At 36.0% G+C, this 17,601-nt stretch overlaps 2 protein-coding genes across 2 annotated transcripts; both read left to right on the top strand.

Annotated features, from left to right (window-relative positions):
- Positions 1 to 1,021: 1,021 nt before the first annotated feature.
- On the top strand, positions 1,022 to 4,949 carry LOC116900291 (olfactory receptor 8K3-like). The gene is made up of 2 exons (XM_032902046.1): positions 1,022 to 1,033; positions 4,008 to 4,949. Exon 2 carries the CDS (start codon positions 4,008 to 4,010, stop codon positions 4,947 to 4,949), a length of 942 nt encoding a protein of 313 aa, XP_032757937.1. The 5' UTR covers positions 1,022 to 1,033.
- Positions 4,950 to 11,053: 6,104 nt separating this feature from the next.
- On the top strand, positions 11,054 to 11,869 carry LOC116900290 (olfactory receptor 8K3-like). Its single transcript, XM_032902045.1, has one exon. It carries the CDS (start codon positions 11,054 to 11,056, stop codon positions 11,867 to 11,869), a length of 816 nt encoding a protein of 271 aa, XP_032757936.1.
- Positions 11,870 to 17,601: the final 5,732 nt, after the last annotated feature.

The raw sequence follows: 17,601 nt of genomic DNA, 5'->3' as shown, positions 1-17,601 counted from the left end.
CAAATAAAATATATATTAAGAGGGCAAGGAACTTAAGAAATTTATTTTTTTTTTTTAGAGATTGATCCAATTATACTAAGCACTCAGTACTCAGCACAAGAGTAAATATCTGAAAGAATTATCTGATGGAACAAAATACTGACTTGTGTGTTGACATAAAATTTGGAAGTTGAGATAATTTATACTAATTCCATGTAATTTACAAATGTGAACTGCAATTTGTAGTTCCCTATGGAGATAAAATAGTTGATCTTCTTTTCATTTTATACATTGGGTAGAAAAGCAATCTCTCCTCAGTTTTTTTTGATATGTTACATGAAACAAGTATATCAGAAGTATGGTGCTCATTACAATTTGATAATTAAAAATTAATATTGTCTGGCTGTTTCAAGCAATGCTTACTCATCTAGATAGCCAAGCCTGATGCATTTTATTTTTAGCACCTGGAAGTTCTTCCCTTGATTGCTTTTTTCATTTGCTTGAGCATAATGTTTTTGGTTTTTCCCACTTGTTCATCTCAGTTATTCTACTGCTAATTGTTATATTATAATATGGTGGGATCGTTGTGGCCCTCTACGTAATTGGGAATCCATGTACTTCAGATCCTTCATCCACTCTGTTGTGTCTCCCGGGAACTGTGATTCTATGTGGTCAGAGTGAGACTTGCTATAAATCTTCACTTTCTTCCAATCAGATCAGATTGAGAGATCAGTTAAGAGAGAGAGAGAGAGAGAGAGAGAGAGAGAGAGAGAGAGAGAGAGAGAGAGAGAGAGAGAGAGAGAGAACAGGGTCTAGTACATGTTCCAGCCACTTAGGAATCTAAGGGAAAGACATCATGATTTCAAATCCAGCCTTGGAAACTATGTAAAACTGTTTCAAAATGATGAGTCAAAGGCTGTGGTTACATTTACATTTTTATATATAAATATCCTATGTATTAACAAATGCTACCAAGTTAGTATAGCAATATCTAGCTAGAGGAGAATATATTGACCTTTTGGTACTGATTGCAGCAACGTGGAGGAAAATAGAGGTCAGTATACTGAGCTGTTGCTTCTGTTTCCGACCCTCAGAAAGGAGCAACACCACAATGTTCTTCTCAAAGCAGTTTATTCAGGAACCTTTCTTTCTGCATGCAAGGAGCAATCTTTCTTTTCCTTTATTTTCTCCACCCCAGCCCCCAGCACACTCCCTTATACCCTCCCTCAACTCTGCCTCCTCGGTCCAGACTGCGTAGTCTCAGTTCATAGGTCCACGTCACATGGCCTGATCTTGCGTCATGGTGCGCCTGCGCAGCTCTCACAGTGGACGTGGCTAGTTTCAGGTGTATGAGGAAGTCAGGTGCTAGTCATGAGAATTAGCTGCAGTCCCGGGCGCCATCTTGGGACTGCCACCATACCCGCGCCCCACACTGAGTGAAAAAAAAAATAAAAAAAAAAAAAAAAAAAAAGAAAAAAGTCACATTTTCAGATAATTGAAAACTAAAAGAAGTTGTTACTGAACAAGGTTAGTAATTTGATGACTATAGAATTGAGAGGGTACGGAGGATGAGAGCTGGGGAAAGTGGACATGGGACTTTAAAGCAGAGTATAGAAACTAGCCACAATTCTAAATGGCACGGCAGAGTAACTATTGGCTAAAAGGATCCTTCACATATATACATGCAATAAAAATTAGTGAAAAAATGAAGCAGTACGTTTGAGGAAAAATGTGGTTATAGGGCAATGTCTGAAGGAAGGAAAGGAATAGTATAAAATGGTAACATTAAAATAATGAAATTTGAGGATAATATAGAATAATTTTATTTGACCATCATAAAATGCAGACATACCAGTTTTTTAAGGTATATCATAAAGCCTTACAAACATTTTCACTTAAAAATGGGCAGTTTTTTATCCTTGAGGTGTTGGATACAGGAACATAGCACCCCTGCCAACTTAGTTTGGAAACTTTATAATCTTTTCTACATAATTTTAACTTTTCCCTTTAACAGAATACTGAAGTCCAGAATTCTCATCTTTACAACATGTTATCAATCTCAATTTTGTAAGACTTTCTAATACCATTAATCACCCATATACTCACTTATCCATTATATTCCATCTAATCTCATGGTTCAGTGAATTATAGTCACAGATTTTCCAATCTTAAATTCATTAACCCAGCATAATATTAGGCAATATTTAAAATAGTAAATCATTCTGCTTTGTTTTTAAAATTCAAAATATAGTTATAATTTATCATAGATATTGTTATCAATAATGCATTACTGTTACTTATAAGTTATATTATACTGACTTTAATTCTTACAGTGTATGTATTTTTAATTTTTTCTTTATTTTTGAGGATTTCACACAGGTATAAAGGGAATTATGATAAAATATACTTTCTATATACTCCTTCAATCATCCCAGTTATTCCTCAACACACCGTTCTCCAAAGTTCATATCTATTTTTATAATACTTTAAGTCCCCCTTTTCTGCTCAAATAAAAATGGTTGTGGTGCCAACCACTGGAGCATGAAAAATCAAGTATGGCCCACATCCTCAATAAAGAATGGTTTTTCTTCCTTAAGTGAATACCGACTACAAATAGTTTGTCAATAACAGAAGGGCAAGGAGAAGAATACCTCTCCCATTTAGGTCAATATTTCAGCTAGCTTGATCCTGCGCATGATTTGTAGTGCAGATAACCACAGGTGCTGTGAATTCATGATTGTGCTAAGTTATAACCAGAAGACATTTGATATTTTGATATGTACATATAACAAAGTGTGTGTGTGTGTGTGTCCAAATAGAGAAAGATAGTACTCCTCATTTTTTATATTCTATACAATATTCTACACAATATTTTATATGTGATATAAGCACTTATGTAAGTGGATGAATTTGTTTAAAAACAACCAGACATATAAAAGATATCAGAAAGAAATCTATAAAATACAGATTTAAAAACTGCTATTGGTAATTCAGATCTATAAAAATTTAGCTGATGAAAAATATTTTATTATTAATGTTTTAAAGTAATCAAAATTAAAACATTGAGCAAAGTACATTTCTATAGATGTTATTGCTTCTTAGGTATCTAGTATTTGTTTGCTTCTTTTTGCATACAATTTATTTAAAATTAATTTTGCCATAAATAGTTACTCACAGTAACCATAGATCTTTCCTTGGTACATCATTTGTTGTTGCTCCTGCATCAGGTTAGAAATTATTCCCTATGTTTGAAAACATCAGCTGCTCCTTTACTCATCCACTCCCAATAGTGAACAGTGTATAGCTGTAGAGGTTCACTTAGGAGTACAGGTGACATGTCAATTACTATGATGATGCATGCTTCTTTAAAGTATACTAGAATGAATAAAAGCAATACAGGACACATAATTTCGATGTACTAAGTTCTGAACTAATGCAAGAGTGATTTCCAAATATTCACACCAGATGGATTCAAACCATTAAGAGGGTGAGGATTCATAAGATTAGATGGATAAGGGGCCAGAATACTTGCTAGAAGTTGCTACAACAATCAGGAGATATAAGGATATGAAGATTGCTGTACAGGGAGTGAGTGATGTTTCCATGGGTAAATGATTTGTTTCAATTTTCTTCTCTCTAAAATAATATTTTACAATTATATGTATTTTAAAGCATAAATGCTTAAAAAGATTAGGATCATTAATCTAGAACAATCATTTTTAAATATATAATTGCACTCACAATTATAAAGATTTTATATATATTATGCAGATATGTTCAGCATATTACAGAAAGAAAATATCAAATGTATGTGCTGTGCAGTGTGCAGTGTTTTTCTATCCTTGTATTCGTATTCATTAATGCAAATGAATCATTTAAAATTACTTTCAAAACAAACAAATGAAGAACATAAAAACATAGGATTCTCTTGCAAATGTGACTTAAATTCTGAAATTTTAACAGGTAATTTCCTGAATTCCAGTGGGCTTTGAAGATCCCTCCAAGAAAACATTTCTTTAACTCTCTAGATGGAGAATCAAAACCTCTCTGTGCTCAGTGAGTTCATTCTCTTAGGCATCACAGACCGCCCTGAACTACAGGCTCCTTTTTTTGTACTGTTCTTTCTCATCTATGTTGCCTCCATGGTGGGAAATGTGGGCATGATCATCCTGACCAAGCTGGATGAGAGGCTGCAAACACCTATGTATTTTTTTCTCAGACATCTAGCTTTCATTGATTTTGGCTATTCAACAGCTGTGGGACCGAAAATGTTGGTAAACTTTGTAACAAATAATAACACCATTCCCTACAATTGGTGTGCCATCCAGCTATCTTTGTTTATCTTCTTCATCATTAGTGAGTTATTTGTTCTATCAGGTATGGCCTATGACCGATATGTGGCCATTTGCAACCCCCTGCTCTATACTGTCATCATGTCACAGAAAGTCTGCTGGGTATTGGTGACAATTCCCTATCTGTTCAGTGCCTTTATTTCTCTGATCACCACCATCAAAATTTTTATTTCATCTTTCTGTGGCCATAATGTTATTAGCCATTTCTATTGTGATAGTCTCCCCTTGCTGAACTTGATCTGTTCAGGCACACGTGACATTGAACTTATCATATTGATCTTCTCAGTATTTAATTTGGTTTCATCCCTTTCTATAGTACTCGTGTCCTACATCTTCATCCTGGTGGCTATCCTCAGAATGAAGTCTGCAGAAGGCAGACACAAGGCTTTCTCTACCTGTGGGTCTCACCTGACAGTGGTAGTTATATTGTATGGGACTCTGTCTTTTATGTATATACAGCCCAAATCTAGTCACTCTTTTGAGAATGATAAAATGGCTGCTGTGTTCTACACCTTGATAATTCCTGTGCTGAATCCCATCATCTACAGCTTGAGAAACAAAGAGGTAAAAGGTACCCTTCAAAAGCTATGGAAAAATGTCTCTAAAGTTTGTATTTAAACTTCAATAAAAGAGAAAATAGCCCAGAAACACAAAGTTTGCCTATCATATCTACATCTCTTGTTACAATATTGGGTCTTACAAGAAATAAGTAAATAAAGCAAAATTTAATACTCAATGTGTATTTAATTAATCTGATTATACACAAATGCACATAATATGTCTAGATTTTAAATGCACTCGACTTAAAAGGCAGTGATTTTGAAATGTTTTCCTAGTTTTCAAACTGCACTTTATTAGAACCTGCTCTTATTTTAGTATTAGTCCAGGCTTTACAAAAAGTTCCATGATAGTAGCTGAAGTCTGGCATTGTTCTTACATTGATATTTGCCTATTGTGAAATGGAAGAGATACATGCTTGTGTGTACCCCACTTTTGACTTTCTTTGACTAATTACATCTTCCTGTACTGAAATGTGTATTTTTCTTTGCTTTCTTTTATGTCATCTATATAAAAGTTTACATCATATGGCATGCTAACATTTAAGAGGAATATTTCCTGTATTATTTCTGCATATATGCTGTGCAAAAATATAGCATATAATTTTTACTATATAATTGAGTGGAAACGATATCAGATCCATTTATACTATTCTTTAATATCTGCAAAAATTAATTAAAAACAGAATTAGAGGTTTGCTAAATACCAATGTTCATTTTTACATATTGACAACTAGGACAAGAAAACAACATTGCTTCTATAAGCAATTAGATAGATAAAGACGTGTGATCTATATAAAATGTGAATATCTCAGGCATGAAGATAAAGAATATAATGTCAGAAAGAAAAATTGACCAAACTGGAGATCATTGTGTTAAACAAAATGTGCTAAACCCATAAAGAAGTATTGTTTATGTCCTCTTGAGTGGAATATTTTTAAAGATGTAAAAATTTAACTTGTATCATGTAGAAAATGGGAAGTGGAAGAGCCTGAGGAAAAGAAGGCCCAGCAATAGCCCTCAATGGGGATCCAGGTTAAAGGGAGGCCCCAAGGCCTTATACTATTACTGAGGATATGTTGCACTTACAAAAATGGGCCTATCATGGATTGCCCCCCAAAAGACCCTACAAGCAACTGAAAGAGTCAGATACAGATATTTACACCCAACCAATGGAAAGAAGCTGCTGACCCCTGTGGTTGAATTAGGGAGAAGTTGGAAGAAGCTGAGAAGGTGGATGACCTTGTAGGAACACCAGCAGTCTCAACTAACTTGGACTTCCTAGATCTCTCAGATATTGGGCCACCAACCAGGCAGCATTCACCAGCTGATATGAGGCCTCACAACAAATATACATCAGAAGACTGCCTGGTCTGGTCCCAGTGAAAGAATATGCACCTAACTTCAAGAGACTGGAGGCCCCAGGGAGTACGGAGGTCTGGTAGGGTAAGGAGTGGGCTGGGGCGTGGGGACATTCTCATGGAGACACGGAGAGGAGGTATGTGATGTGGAATAGTCAGAGGGTGGACAAGGAGGGGGATAAAATGTGGACTATACCCAACAGAGGGGAGATAGAACTTGTAGAGACCATATCCAGTGAATAGGCATGGCCCGCAGTTGAGAGATGGACCACCCACCCACCTCAATGTATTAATCCAGAATTCCTCCTGTCAAAAGGGAATGCAGGGACAAAGAGTGCAGCAGAAACTGAAGGAAAGGCCATCCAGAGACTGGCCCACCTGAGGATCCATCCCATCTGCAGACACCAAACCCAGACACTATTGCCGATGCCAAGAAGTACTTACTGACAGGCATCTCATACAGCTGTCCCCTAATCTGCTCTGCCAGGGCCTGACCAATTCAGATGCGGATGAACACAGCCAACCACTGGACTGAGCAAGGGTTCCCCAATGAGGAAGTTAGAGTAAGAACTGTAGGAGCTGAAGGGGTTTGCAACCTCATAGTAAGAACAAAAATATCAGCCCACCAGAGCCCCGCAAAGCTACCAGGGACTAAACCACCAACCAAAGAGTACACAGGGAATAGCCCTGTCTCCAGCTGGATAAGTAGCAGAGGATTTCCTTATTTGGCATCACTGGAAGGAAAGACCTTTGGTCCTGTGGATGCTTGATAAACCAGGATAGGGGAATGCTAGGCCACTGAGGCAGGACTGGGTGGGTGAGTTAGGCAGCACCTCTTAGAGGCAGGGGTAGGGAGAAGGAGATAGTGGGCTTGTGCAGGGTAAACTGGGAAGGGGATAACTTTTGAAATGTAAATAAATAAAATAACCTATTTTTAAAAAAAAGAGTTGAAGAAAGAATTTTAAGAGGGATAGCTAATATTAAAGGCCCTTTGTAAAAAGCAGATGAGGGGGAGCATCCTCATAGAAGCAGGGGCTGGGGGGATGGCAAATGGGGGAAGTGCGAAACGGGACAAATTTGAAATGTAAATACATAAAATATCGAGTAAAAAAATAAAACGTGAGTTAAATGAATAAATAAGCCAAAGAGACCACGAGAAATCCACAAGGCCTCAGTCACAGGCCTAGTGCTATAGACAATTCAGAAATGCTTAAAGTGGGAGAAATAGTAGTTCAAGGGAAGAGTATACACTAGGTTATCCAGCACCAAGTGGTTAGACTGAAACATGCATACAGATAATATTTTATAACTGAAAAGGTTGTTTTTAGAAATATGCATATATGTAAACATATAATGTTTACATATATGCAAATAACAATAATTAATGAAAAATAGGTAATGAATTTGAAAGAGAGTGAGGATGAAAATATGAGAAGTTAGAGGGAGGAAAGGAATTGATGTAATCTTAATTTCTAAAATAAAAGAAAAATTAAAATGAAAGATTCTAAACTAAGATTATTCCTAAGCTGTTAAAGAAAGTATAAAGTAAAATTTTAAGTATAAGTAAAATTTACTAAGTAGATGTAGTATGCTACAATAATAAAGATAAAATGTTCACATATGTCCCAGATAGACTTCACTCTTGTTCTGGAAAGCAGTGTATCTGCCATGGCAGTAGACTCAACCACAACTTTGTTTTCCAATGCTTACTGAAGGATAGTCAGTTTCAGATGGCTGTCATTTAACCCTATCTTACTGGCATCCCATGCTTCTCCTCTAACATGGAATTCATGAGTAATTTCTGTTATATAAGTAAAGCTCTTTCCAGTCTCTAGCCAACGTTTTAGGGGCCAGCCCCTGCTGTATAGTCATTTCAATGCAAGGTCTGCCTCAATAAAGCCAGCCTGTGAGGTAATTGTTTTTCTTATCTGTGCCTCTTTTTAAATAGCATGTAGAGTGAACCATCACGGATGTGTAACTAAAATGAACTAAAAATTCTATATCTACAGACTACATGGCTGTAGTTACCAATAACTGACTAAAAACTATATTGATTACATTTCTGTTGTTGTGATAGAATTCCACAATTGTAAAAACTTATAGAGGGAAGTTTATCTGGTTTTAGTGTTCCAGAAGAAAATGAATCAATCATGGGGTGGAAGAAGCAGGAAGCAAGATGGCTAGAGCAGAGGATAGGGTCTCACATGCAGGATGTGAACTGGGAAGAAACAAATTATTTGTAAAAACTCGATATCATCAATTACAGAGACAGAGAGAGAGAGAGAGAGAGAGAGAGAGAGAGAGAGAGAGAGAGATCATAACACTCAGCCTAAAAATCATGACATCTTATATTTGTTGGAAAATTCATGAATCTAGAATATGTTCTGTTTAGTTATTAGATCATTACTCATGTAGAATACATACATATATATATATATATATATATATATATATAAAACTGTTGGTCTGTAAAATATATTTTTCCTAGAACTTCAGTAGCTTTATTGTATGATAAATATGTATCTTTTTAAACTTTACTTTTCTTGGATATTTTATGTATTTACATTTCAATTGTTAACCCCTTTCTACCCTCTCCCATACATTGCAGTCCTACGAAAGATAATAGCTGGAAAACTCTAACACAGGAGGAAAACTACATCCTAGAAAAAGCAAGGACGTAATCTTCTTGTAAAAGAAGATAACCACACAAAAGGAATTCCACCCCTGAAAATAAAAGTAACAGGAAACAATCACTATTCTTTAATATCTATTAACATCAATGGACTCAATTCCACAATAAAAAGACATAGACTAACAGACTGAATATATAAAATATGTTCTTAAAAGTAAATGAAATAAATGAAGGCAAAGATGTTGGAAATAAGAATAACATTTATTTGTGCTGCTATTTTTATGAGTACAGGGCAATTCGTGGTAGAAAATACAGTCAAAGATATTCTGAAAGCTGAAAATATTTTCTTTGAGTCATTGATGTATGATCTTGGTCCTCATTATAAAGATATGTTAACCTTTAAAAATTTAATTTATGATGTCTGGATTTGTAAAACTGTCTTTTACTTTGGGAATTAATTCAGAGTATCACAAAATATAGAAAAACACAAACGTGTTTGGAATAACTTGTTTAAAAGTATCCTGTATTAAAGTTTTGCCATTGTAGCTGTAGACATAACCCTGCAAAATGCAGCTTCTTTAGACTATCATCAATAAGTTTTACAGGTACAATGACTTGGTTTTATATGTCTGAGATACAGTAGAGAATAGTTAATAAAGAACAATGGTGGGAGATATCTCCCATAATACTCCTTACATAGAAATCTAAGTATCTATCACATAATTATCACATGTCTCATGGGCTCTTTAGGAAGCTTTCTAACACTCAGGCAGAACTAGAAAATTGCTTTCTTTTGCCTAAGGAAGATCCCCAAGGGGACAGGGGTGGTTACTCATAAGTCATTCTTATGGTGTTGAGAACACACAAGGAAAATGCCTGAAAGATTTCTCGTTAGAAGTGAGTACCCTGTATTTGTTTCTAAACTTCCTCTTAAGAATCTTAGTCATAGCCTGCTACAAGTTTTTTTAAATCTGGACATTATTAAGCTACAACAGTCTGCTTTGAAAAACAAAGTCAAGAGCAACAGTTTGAAGTTAATTCTGCACAAGGGAGAGGGAGGGAAGGATGTATCTTCATTCTTCATTTATATCTAGGTCACAGCACCATTTGTTGTAGGGTCTCTACTTTCTCCACTGAGTAACTTCCACAAAATTTGGGCATGCACGTATACACATAGTGTTTCTATTTATCATAGTCCATAATTTATATGTTTATATGTTGTTACATTGTGCTTGTAAAGTAACGCATCTTAATCTTTTGCCATTGCTACTGTAGCATAAACCTATAAAAAGCAACTTCATTAGAATATCATTAATATGTCTTATAGGTATAATGATGTGGTTGTAAACTTCAGAGATACAGGAGACAAGAGTCAAAAAAGAGCAGTGGCAACTAAAATTAATGTCTAAAATTAAGACATAAAATCCAAATATACAAAATTTCCCACATCTTAATTTTTCTGTTTACTTGTTTTGACTACTTTTTAGATTCTTAGCATTCCATCTAAATTTTATTACTGATATTTTTACTTCCTTTCATAATTACCACAGATATTTGATAAACTAGTTGGGTTTCTGAATGATTTTGATATAAGCAGCTATAAAATGATTCTCCATTAAATAAATAATATATTCTTTATTTCATCAATATTTTGGGTTTTTTTAGAATATAAGTCTTCTCAAGAATATTATATATATACATATATATATATGTCTATATGAATCTTTCTTAGGCATATCACATACACACACATATCTGAATACAACTATTTTATGCCTTTATTTAAATTTTCTCCCATTGACAAAAATTGTTCAGTGAGTTTCATGTTGAGTTTTTTCTTAGTAATATTTTGGCATTATCTTATATAAAAATAAAGTGACCCATGTCAGAGTTTTTAGCAGAAGCTTCAATAATTTCTATCTGTATTAACTTATAAAACAATTTTGGCATTGCTTTAGGCTTTAAGATGTCATAAAATTTAAAAGATAGAAACATAGTAATCTTTTGTATATATATTAACATAAAAATAATATAAGATACATATTTATACTATATTATAACAGATATTATAAATTAGCACAAAAATACAATGTTGTTACTATTGTAACCTGAAATAAACAATGATAACTTTTGTATTTTTTTTAACCAGTATAGGTTTCCTGAGCAGTCTAAATGGATACATACAATCTTACAGTACTGAAGTATTTCATTCTAACTGGAATCACAGATCTTCCTGAGCTGCAGGCCCCTTTATTTGGACTTTTCCTCATTATATACATGATCACTGTAGTAGGTAATTTGGGCTTGATCATCCTCACCAAAATAGACTGTAGGCTTCAGACACCTATGTACTTCTTCCTCAGACAGCTCTCTTTCACTGACCTTGGTTATTCATCTGCTGTGGGGCCTAAAATGTTAATAAACTTTGTTGCTGATCAACCTACAATTTCCTATAATTGGTGCTCAGTCCAACTGACCTTCTTCAGTGTGTTTATCACCACTGAAGTTTTTATTCTGTCAGCTATGGCCTATGACCGCTATGTAGCCATCTGCCATCCACTACTGTACACAATCATCATGTCACAAAGATTATGCCAAGTTATAGTGGCAATCCCTTATCTCTATAGTATGTGTATAACTTTATTGACCATTATCAAGATTTTCACTTCATCATTTTGTGGCCATAATTTCATCAGGCATTTCTACTGTGACAGTCTGCCATTGATATTGATGCTGTGCTCAGACACACATGAAATTAAGCTGATAATTTTAATCTTTGCAACTTTTAATTTAATTTCTTCTCTTCTAGTAGTCTCCATGTCTTATATCTTGATCCTTGTGTCCATTATCAAGATGAACTCTTCAGAGGGCAGGCACAAGGCCTTCTCAACCTGTGGCTCTCATCTGACAGTGATAGTTATATTCTATGGTACTCTATTTTTCATGTATGCACAACCAAAATCCACTCACTCTTTTGAGACTGGTTAAATCGCTTCTTTGTTCTATACACTGGTTATCCCCATGCTGAATCCCATGATCTACAGTTTGAGAAACAAAGAGGTGAAGCAGGCCTTGCATAGAAAATGGAAAATGTTTGTGAATATTCTACTTAAATTTTAAATTTGTAAGATAGAGAAAAAGAAAATACATGATAGCATCTATCTATCTATCTATCTATCTATCTATCTATCTATCTATCTATCTCTATCTATCATCTATCTATCTATCTATCTCTATCTATCTCTATCTATCTATCTATCTCTATCTATCTATCTATCTATCTATCTATCTATCTATCTATCTATTATAGCTAATATTACTTTAGATGGGTAATATTATCTTGTAGGATGGTCACATGCTAAGTACAGATATAAAGAAAAACATTGATCAATTTTGAGTTCAACTTAATCGTTTTCATATGATATATCCCCTCTTTATGTATCTGTATGTTTTAATGTGAAGTTTTGTTTGGATTCCATTTCTACATATCGTGCCAGATAGCCTGTTCCTTGATCCTTTCCAATAAACTAATTTTAGCTAAAAATTTGATCCTTTCAGTTTGCTCTCATCTCTAATGCCCTAATTCTTCATATTATAAAATATAAAAGTATATGTACATTATTGCATGATATCATATAAAATTCTGATTGAAATCTTAGATGATGAAAAGATCCCTGAGACAACAGCAGCATGGATAATTATTTCTATCCTTGATATTTAGACAAGAAAAAATAGGACAAAAAATTGTTCCTTACTTAAATGTGCAATCTAAAAATTTCAACAAGTAGATCCTTCCTCACAGTATTTACTGTATTCTATGTGAGTTTGATATAATGTCTCTGTATCCACAGTCTAGTTATTTGCATGCAATGATAAAGTAGATTCTCTCCTTTATACTCTATCATCCCATATTGAATACCTTGATCTATAACTTGAAAAATGAAGATGTAAAATATCCACTAGAAAGGACATAAAAATTGTTAAATACCTTTCCTACTTATTTATTTCTTATTTTTAATCTTTTTTATAGTTCTGATTTTAGTCCCCACCTGGTCCACACACCCCCACTGTTCCACATCCTACACTACCTCCTCTTCCCCTGTCTCCAAGAGGATGTAAGCATCCCACCCCCACCCCACCAGACCTTCCCACTTCCTGAGGTTAAAAGTCTGTAGAGAGTTAGGTGCATCTTCTCTGTCTAAGTCCAAACCAGGCAATCCTCTGCTATGTATGTGTTGGGGGCTTCATATCAGCTTGTGTACGCTTCCTGGTTGGTAGTTCAGTGTTTGAGAGATCCAGGGGGTCCACGCTAGTTGAGATTGCAGGTCTTCCTATAGGGTTGCCCTCCTTTTCAGCTTCTTCCAGCTTTTTCCTAATTCAACCACAGGGCTCACCATCTTCTACCTATTGGTGGGTGTAAATATCTGCATGTGACTCAACTGCTTGTTGGGCCTTTCAGAGGGCAGTCATGAAAGGCTCCTGTTTGTAAGCACACCATAGCCTCATTAATAGTGTCAGAACTTGAGGTATTCTTCTGAACTGGATCCCACTTTGGACCTGTCATTGGACTGCCTTTTCCTCAGGTTCTTCTCCATTTTTGTCCCTGCAGTTGTTTCAGACAGAAACAATTCTGGTACAGAGTTTTTGACTGTAGGATAGCAACTTCTTCCTTCCTCTTGATCCCCTCTTTGTACTGGAAGTAGACTCTACAAGTTGTCTCTCCCCACTGTAGGGCATTTCATCTAATGTCCCACCCTCTACGTGCTGTGATTGTCTCACCTCTCAGGTCTCTGGTACATTCTAGAAGGTCCCCCCTCCTCGTACCTCCTAAAGGTTCCCTGTATTGATTCTTTCTGCTGGCCCTCAGGACTTCAGTACTCCCCCACCCCAATACCTGATCATATTCCCCTCTTCTTTTCCGTGTCTTTTCCCACCCAAGTCCCTTTCTTCCTTCCCCCTCTTGTGACTGATTTCTTCTCCCTCCCAAGAGTGATTGAGATATCCTCACTTGGGCCCTTCTGCTTCTTAGCCTTCTTGAATTCTGTAGATTGTATCCTGCATATTCTGTCCTTCTTTTTTTTCGGCTAATATCCACTGATGAGTGAGTATTAACCATGCATGTCCTTTTGGGTCTGAGTTACTTTACTCATGATGATATTTCCTAGTTCCATCCATTTGCCTGCAAAACTCATGATGTCTTTGTTCTTTATAGCTGAGTGTAATGAACCATGTTTTCTGTTTCCGTTCTTCTGTTGTGGGAAATCTTGGTTGTTTTCAGATTCTGGCTTTCACAAATAAGTCTGCTATGAACATATCAGAGCATGTACCCCTATGGCATTGTCAGGCATTTTTCAGGTATATGCCCAAGAGTAGTATAGGTGGGTCTTTAGGTAGATATATTTCCAATTCTCTGAGGAACGTCCAGATTGATTTCCAGAGTGGTTGTATCAGTTTGCAATCCAAACAGTAATGGAGGATTATTTCTTGTTCTCCACATTCTTGCCAACATGTACTGTTGCCTGAATTTTGATCTTCTGCTCTCGGATTTGTGTAAGGTTCCACTATGCTTACTTTGTTTTGCATTTGCTAATGACTAAAGACTTTGAACATTTCTCTGTTTCTAAGCCATTTGTGATTCCTTTGTTGTGATTTCCCTTTTTAGATCTATACCACAGCTTTTGATTGTTCTTAAAGTTAGTGTGAAATATGATTCTAGTAAGACATCATATGAATGTCACTCTCAGAAAATAGAGATATTTCCCATGATCATGGATTGGCAGAATTAACATTATAAATATGCCATCCTACCAAAGACAGTCTACAGATACAATGCAATCCTTATCAAAATCCCAACAAAATTCTTAAAATACATAAAAAGAGCAATTCTCATATTTATCTGGAAAGGCAAAATGCACAGAATAGCGAAAACAATTGTTAACAATAAAAGAACGGCTGGAAGAATCACCATCCCTGACCTCAAGCTCTACTACAGAGTAATAATAATAAAAAAATACGTGATGCACTGAAACTAATAGAAGAGAAAGTGGTAAAGAGACTTGAACTCATTGTCACAGGAGGTAATTTCCTAAACAGAACTCCAATAGCTCATGTTCTAAGATCAAGAATTGATAAATGAAATCTAATGACACTGGAAAGCTTCTATAAGGCAAAGGACATGGTCAATAAGACAAATTAGCAACTTCAAAATTAGAAAAAAAATCTTCCCTAACTCCACATCTGATAGAGGGCTAATATCCAAGATATATAAAGAACTCAAGAAGCTAACCACCAGAAAACAAAACATCCCAATCAAAACTGGGATACAGAACTAAACCGAGAATTCACAACAGAGGAATTTTGAATGGCAGAGAAGCACCTAAAGGAATCTTCAAAGTCCTTGGTGATCAGATAAATGCAAGTCAATGAGAGTCTACCTTACAGCAGCCAGTATGGCTAAGATGAAAACCTCAGGTTACAGCATATGTTGGCAAGGATGTGGAGAAAGACGAACACTCCCCCATTGCTGGAGGACCCAGAAATACCACTTTGGGAATATACCTAAAAGATGCTCCCACCATGGCACAGGGGCATATGTTCCATTATGTTCATAGTAGCCTTATTTGTGATAGCCAGAAGCTAGAAACAACCCAGATCTCACACAACAGAAAAATGGATACAGAAAAGTGGTTTACTTACATAATGGAACACTACTCAGATATTAAAAAATGAAGGTATCCTGAGTTTTGCAGGTAAATGGATGGAACTAGAAAATGGCATCCTGAATGAGGTAGCTCAGACACAAAAGGACATTCATGGTTTGTTCTCACTAATAAGTGGACATTAGTCAAAACATGCAACCACAAAGTGGGAGAGAAAGAAGGACAGGGGAGAGCAGAACATGATCTGGTATTGGGTGCGGGAAAAAGACTGAAGACATGAGGGCCAGCAGCAAGAATGGAAACAGGTGACCTCAGGAGGAAGAAGGTTGCCAGGACCCTCTAGAATGTACCAGAGACCTGAGAAATGAGAGACTGTCAGGACTCAAAGAGGAAGACCCAAGGTGAAATGTCCTACAATGGGAAGAGGAAACTTATTGAACTCACCTCCAGCAAAATGTCAGAGCATCAAGTGACAGATGCGGTTGCAGACCCACAGTCAAAGCTCTGACCCATAATTCTTCCTGTCTGCAAGAAATGCAGAAATGGAAATGAAGAAGAGCTTGAGGAAAAGAAGGTCTAATGTTAGGGCCAAAGTGTGATCTAGATCAAGGGAAAGCCCCAAGACTGGACATTATTACTGAGGTTATGGGGCATTCACAAAAAAGGGAACTATCATAACTGTCCTCCAAAAGACCCGATAAGCAGCTGAGTCAGATGTGCACCAATGAACAGAAGCTTCTGAACCGTCTGATTAAATTAGGGAAAAGGTGGCGGAAGCTGTGGAGGAGGGCGACCCTGTAGGAAGACTAATGGTCTTAATTAACCTGGACCCCCGAGTTCTCTCAGACAGTGGCAGCATACAGCAGCTGAGATGAGGCCTCCAACACATATACAGTAGAGGACTCAGGGTCTGGGTTCAGTCAGAGTAGATGCACTGTGCCCTCAAAAGACTTGAGGCCCCAGGAAATATAGAGGTCTGGTGGGATGGGTGTGGTGGGGACATCCTTGTGGAGACACAGGAGAGGTGGGGACAGGGAAGAGGTATGGGTTGTAGAACTGTCAGGGGGTGGGGGTGGACCTGGAGGGGAATAAAATCTGGAGTGTAAAAATAAATAAATAAAAATTAAAAAAAAACATATTAGTCCTTTCAAGGTTGTATTGAAGGGGGCCTGCAAAGAACATATAGGCATGGAGAGAGGTCTTGGGTCCTCAACTATAGTCATGGAATTACAGGCAACTAAGGAATTCTGATAATGGGAGATAGTCCTCACACAAACGACCTTTCACACAATGACCTCTCAAACTGGTTACCCAGTAACCAGTAGTCAGTCTTTAATTCTCCTCATACAAGCAACATAATGTGGGCTAAGCAGGTTGTATTTACACATATATACACACATAAATTTACACATTTACATATTTAGGGATAGATCTGTGTGTGTCCTTGTGTGGGGTATTTCTCTATCTGTGTGTGTGTGTGTGTGTGTGTGTACTTGTACAAACAGTTTTAAGTTTTATGAATTTGAAAGAGAACAAAAGAGTTCACAGAAAATTAATTATATTTTAATTTCAAAAAGTAAATCCACTCATACACATATAATCGATAATATATTTATAATAAAATAATGTATATAAATATTTGCATACAAATGATTAAATATGGAATATATTATATATTTTATGTAATATAACTTTTATGTGTATATATTTATATATATATTTATATATGTAATACATATGTGATATGTGTACACACACACACACACACACACACACATATATATATATATATATATATATATATATATATGTTTACAGTGGAACCTCTGTCATTAAACAGTGGGCATCAAGGTTATTAGGCCTGTAGTATAAAGCCAGACCTACTCATACTTTCCCAGTATTCTCAGGAATTTCTTAGTCTCCACATAACACACACACAAATATTTGACGTAGAGACAGACTCAGAGAAATAAAAAGGCACAAGGGGAGAGTTAGTTTGAATTCTATGTTTTTAAGATTCTTAAGTGACTCACCTTTAATTAATGTTCCTAACAGGCAATT

The sequence above is a fragment of the Rattus rattus genome, chromosome 5 (genome assembly GCF_011064425.1).
Source record: "Rattus rattus isolate New Zealand chromosome 5, Rrattus_CSIRO_v1, whole genome shotgun sequence".
Taxonomy (NCBI): domain Eukaryota; kingdom Metazoa; phylum Chordata; class Mammalia; order Rodentia; family Muridae; genus Rattus; species Rattus rattus.
Note: the sequence above shows the minus strand (reverse complement) of the source record. Positions and strands in the feature narration are given on the sequence as shown.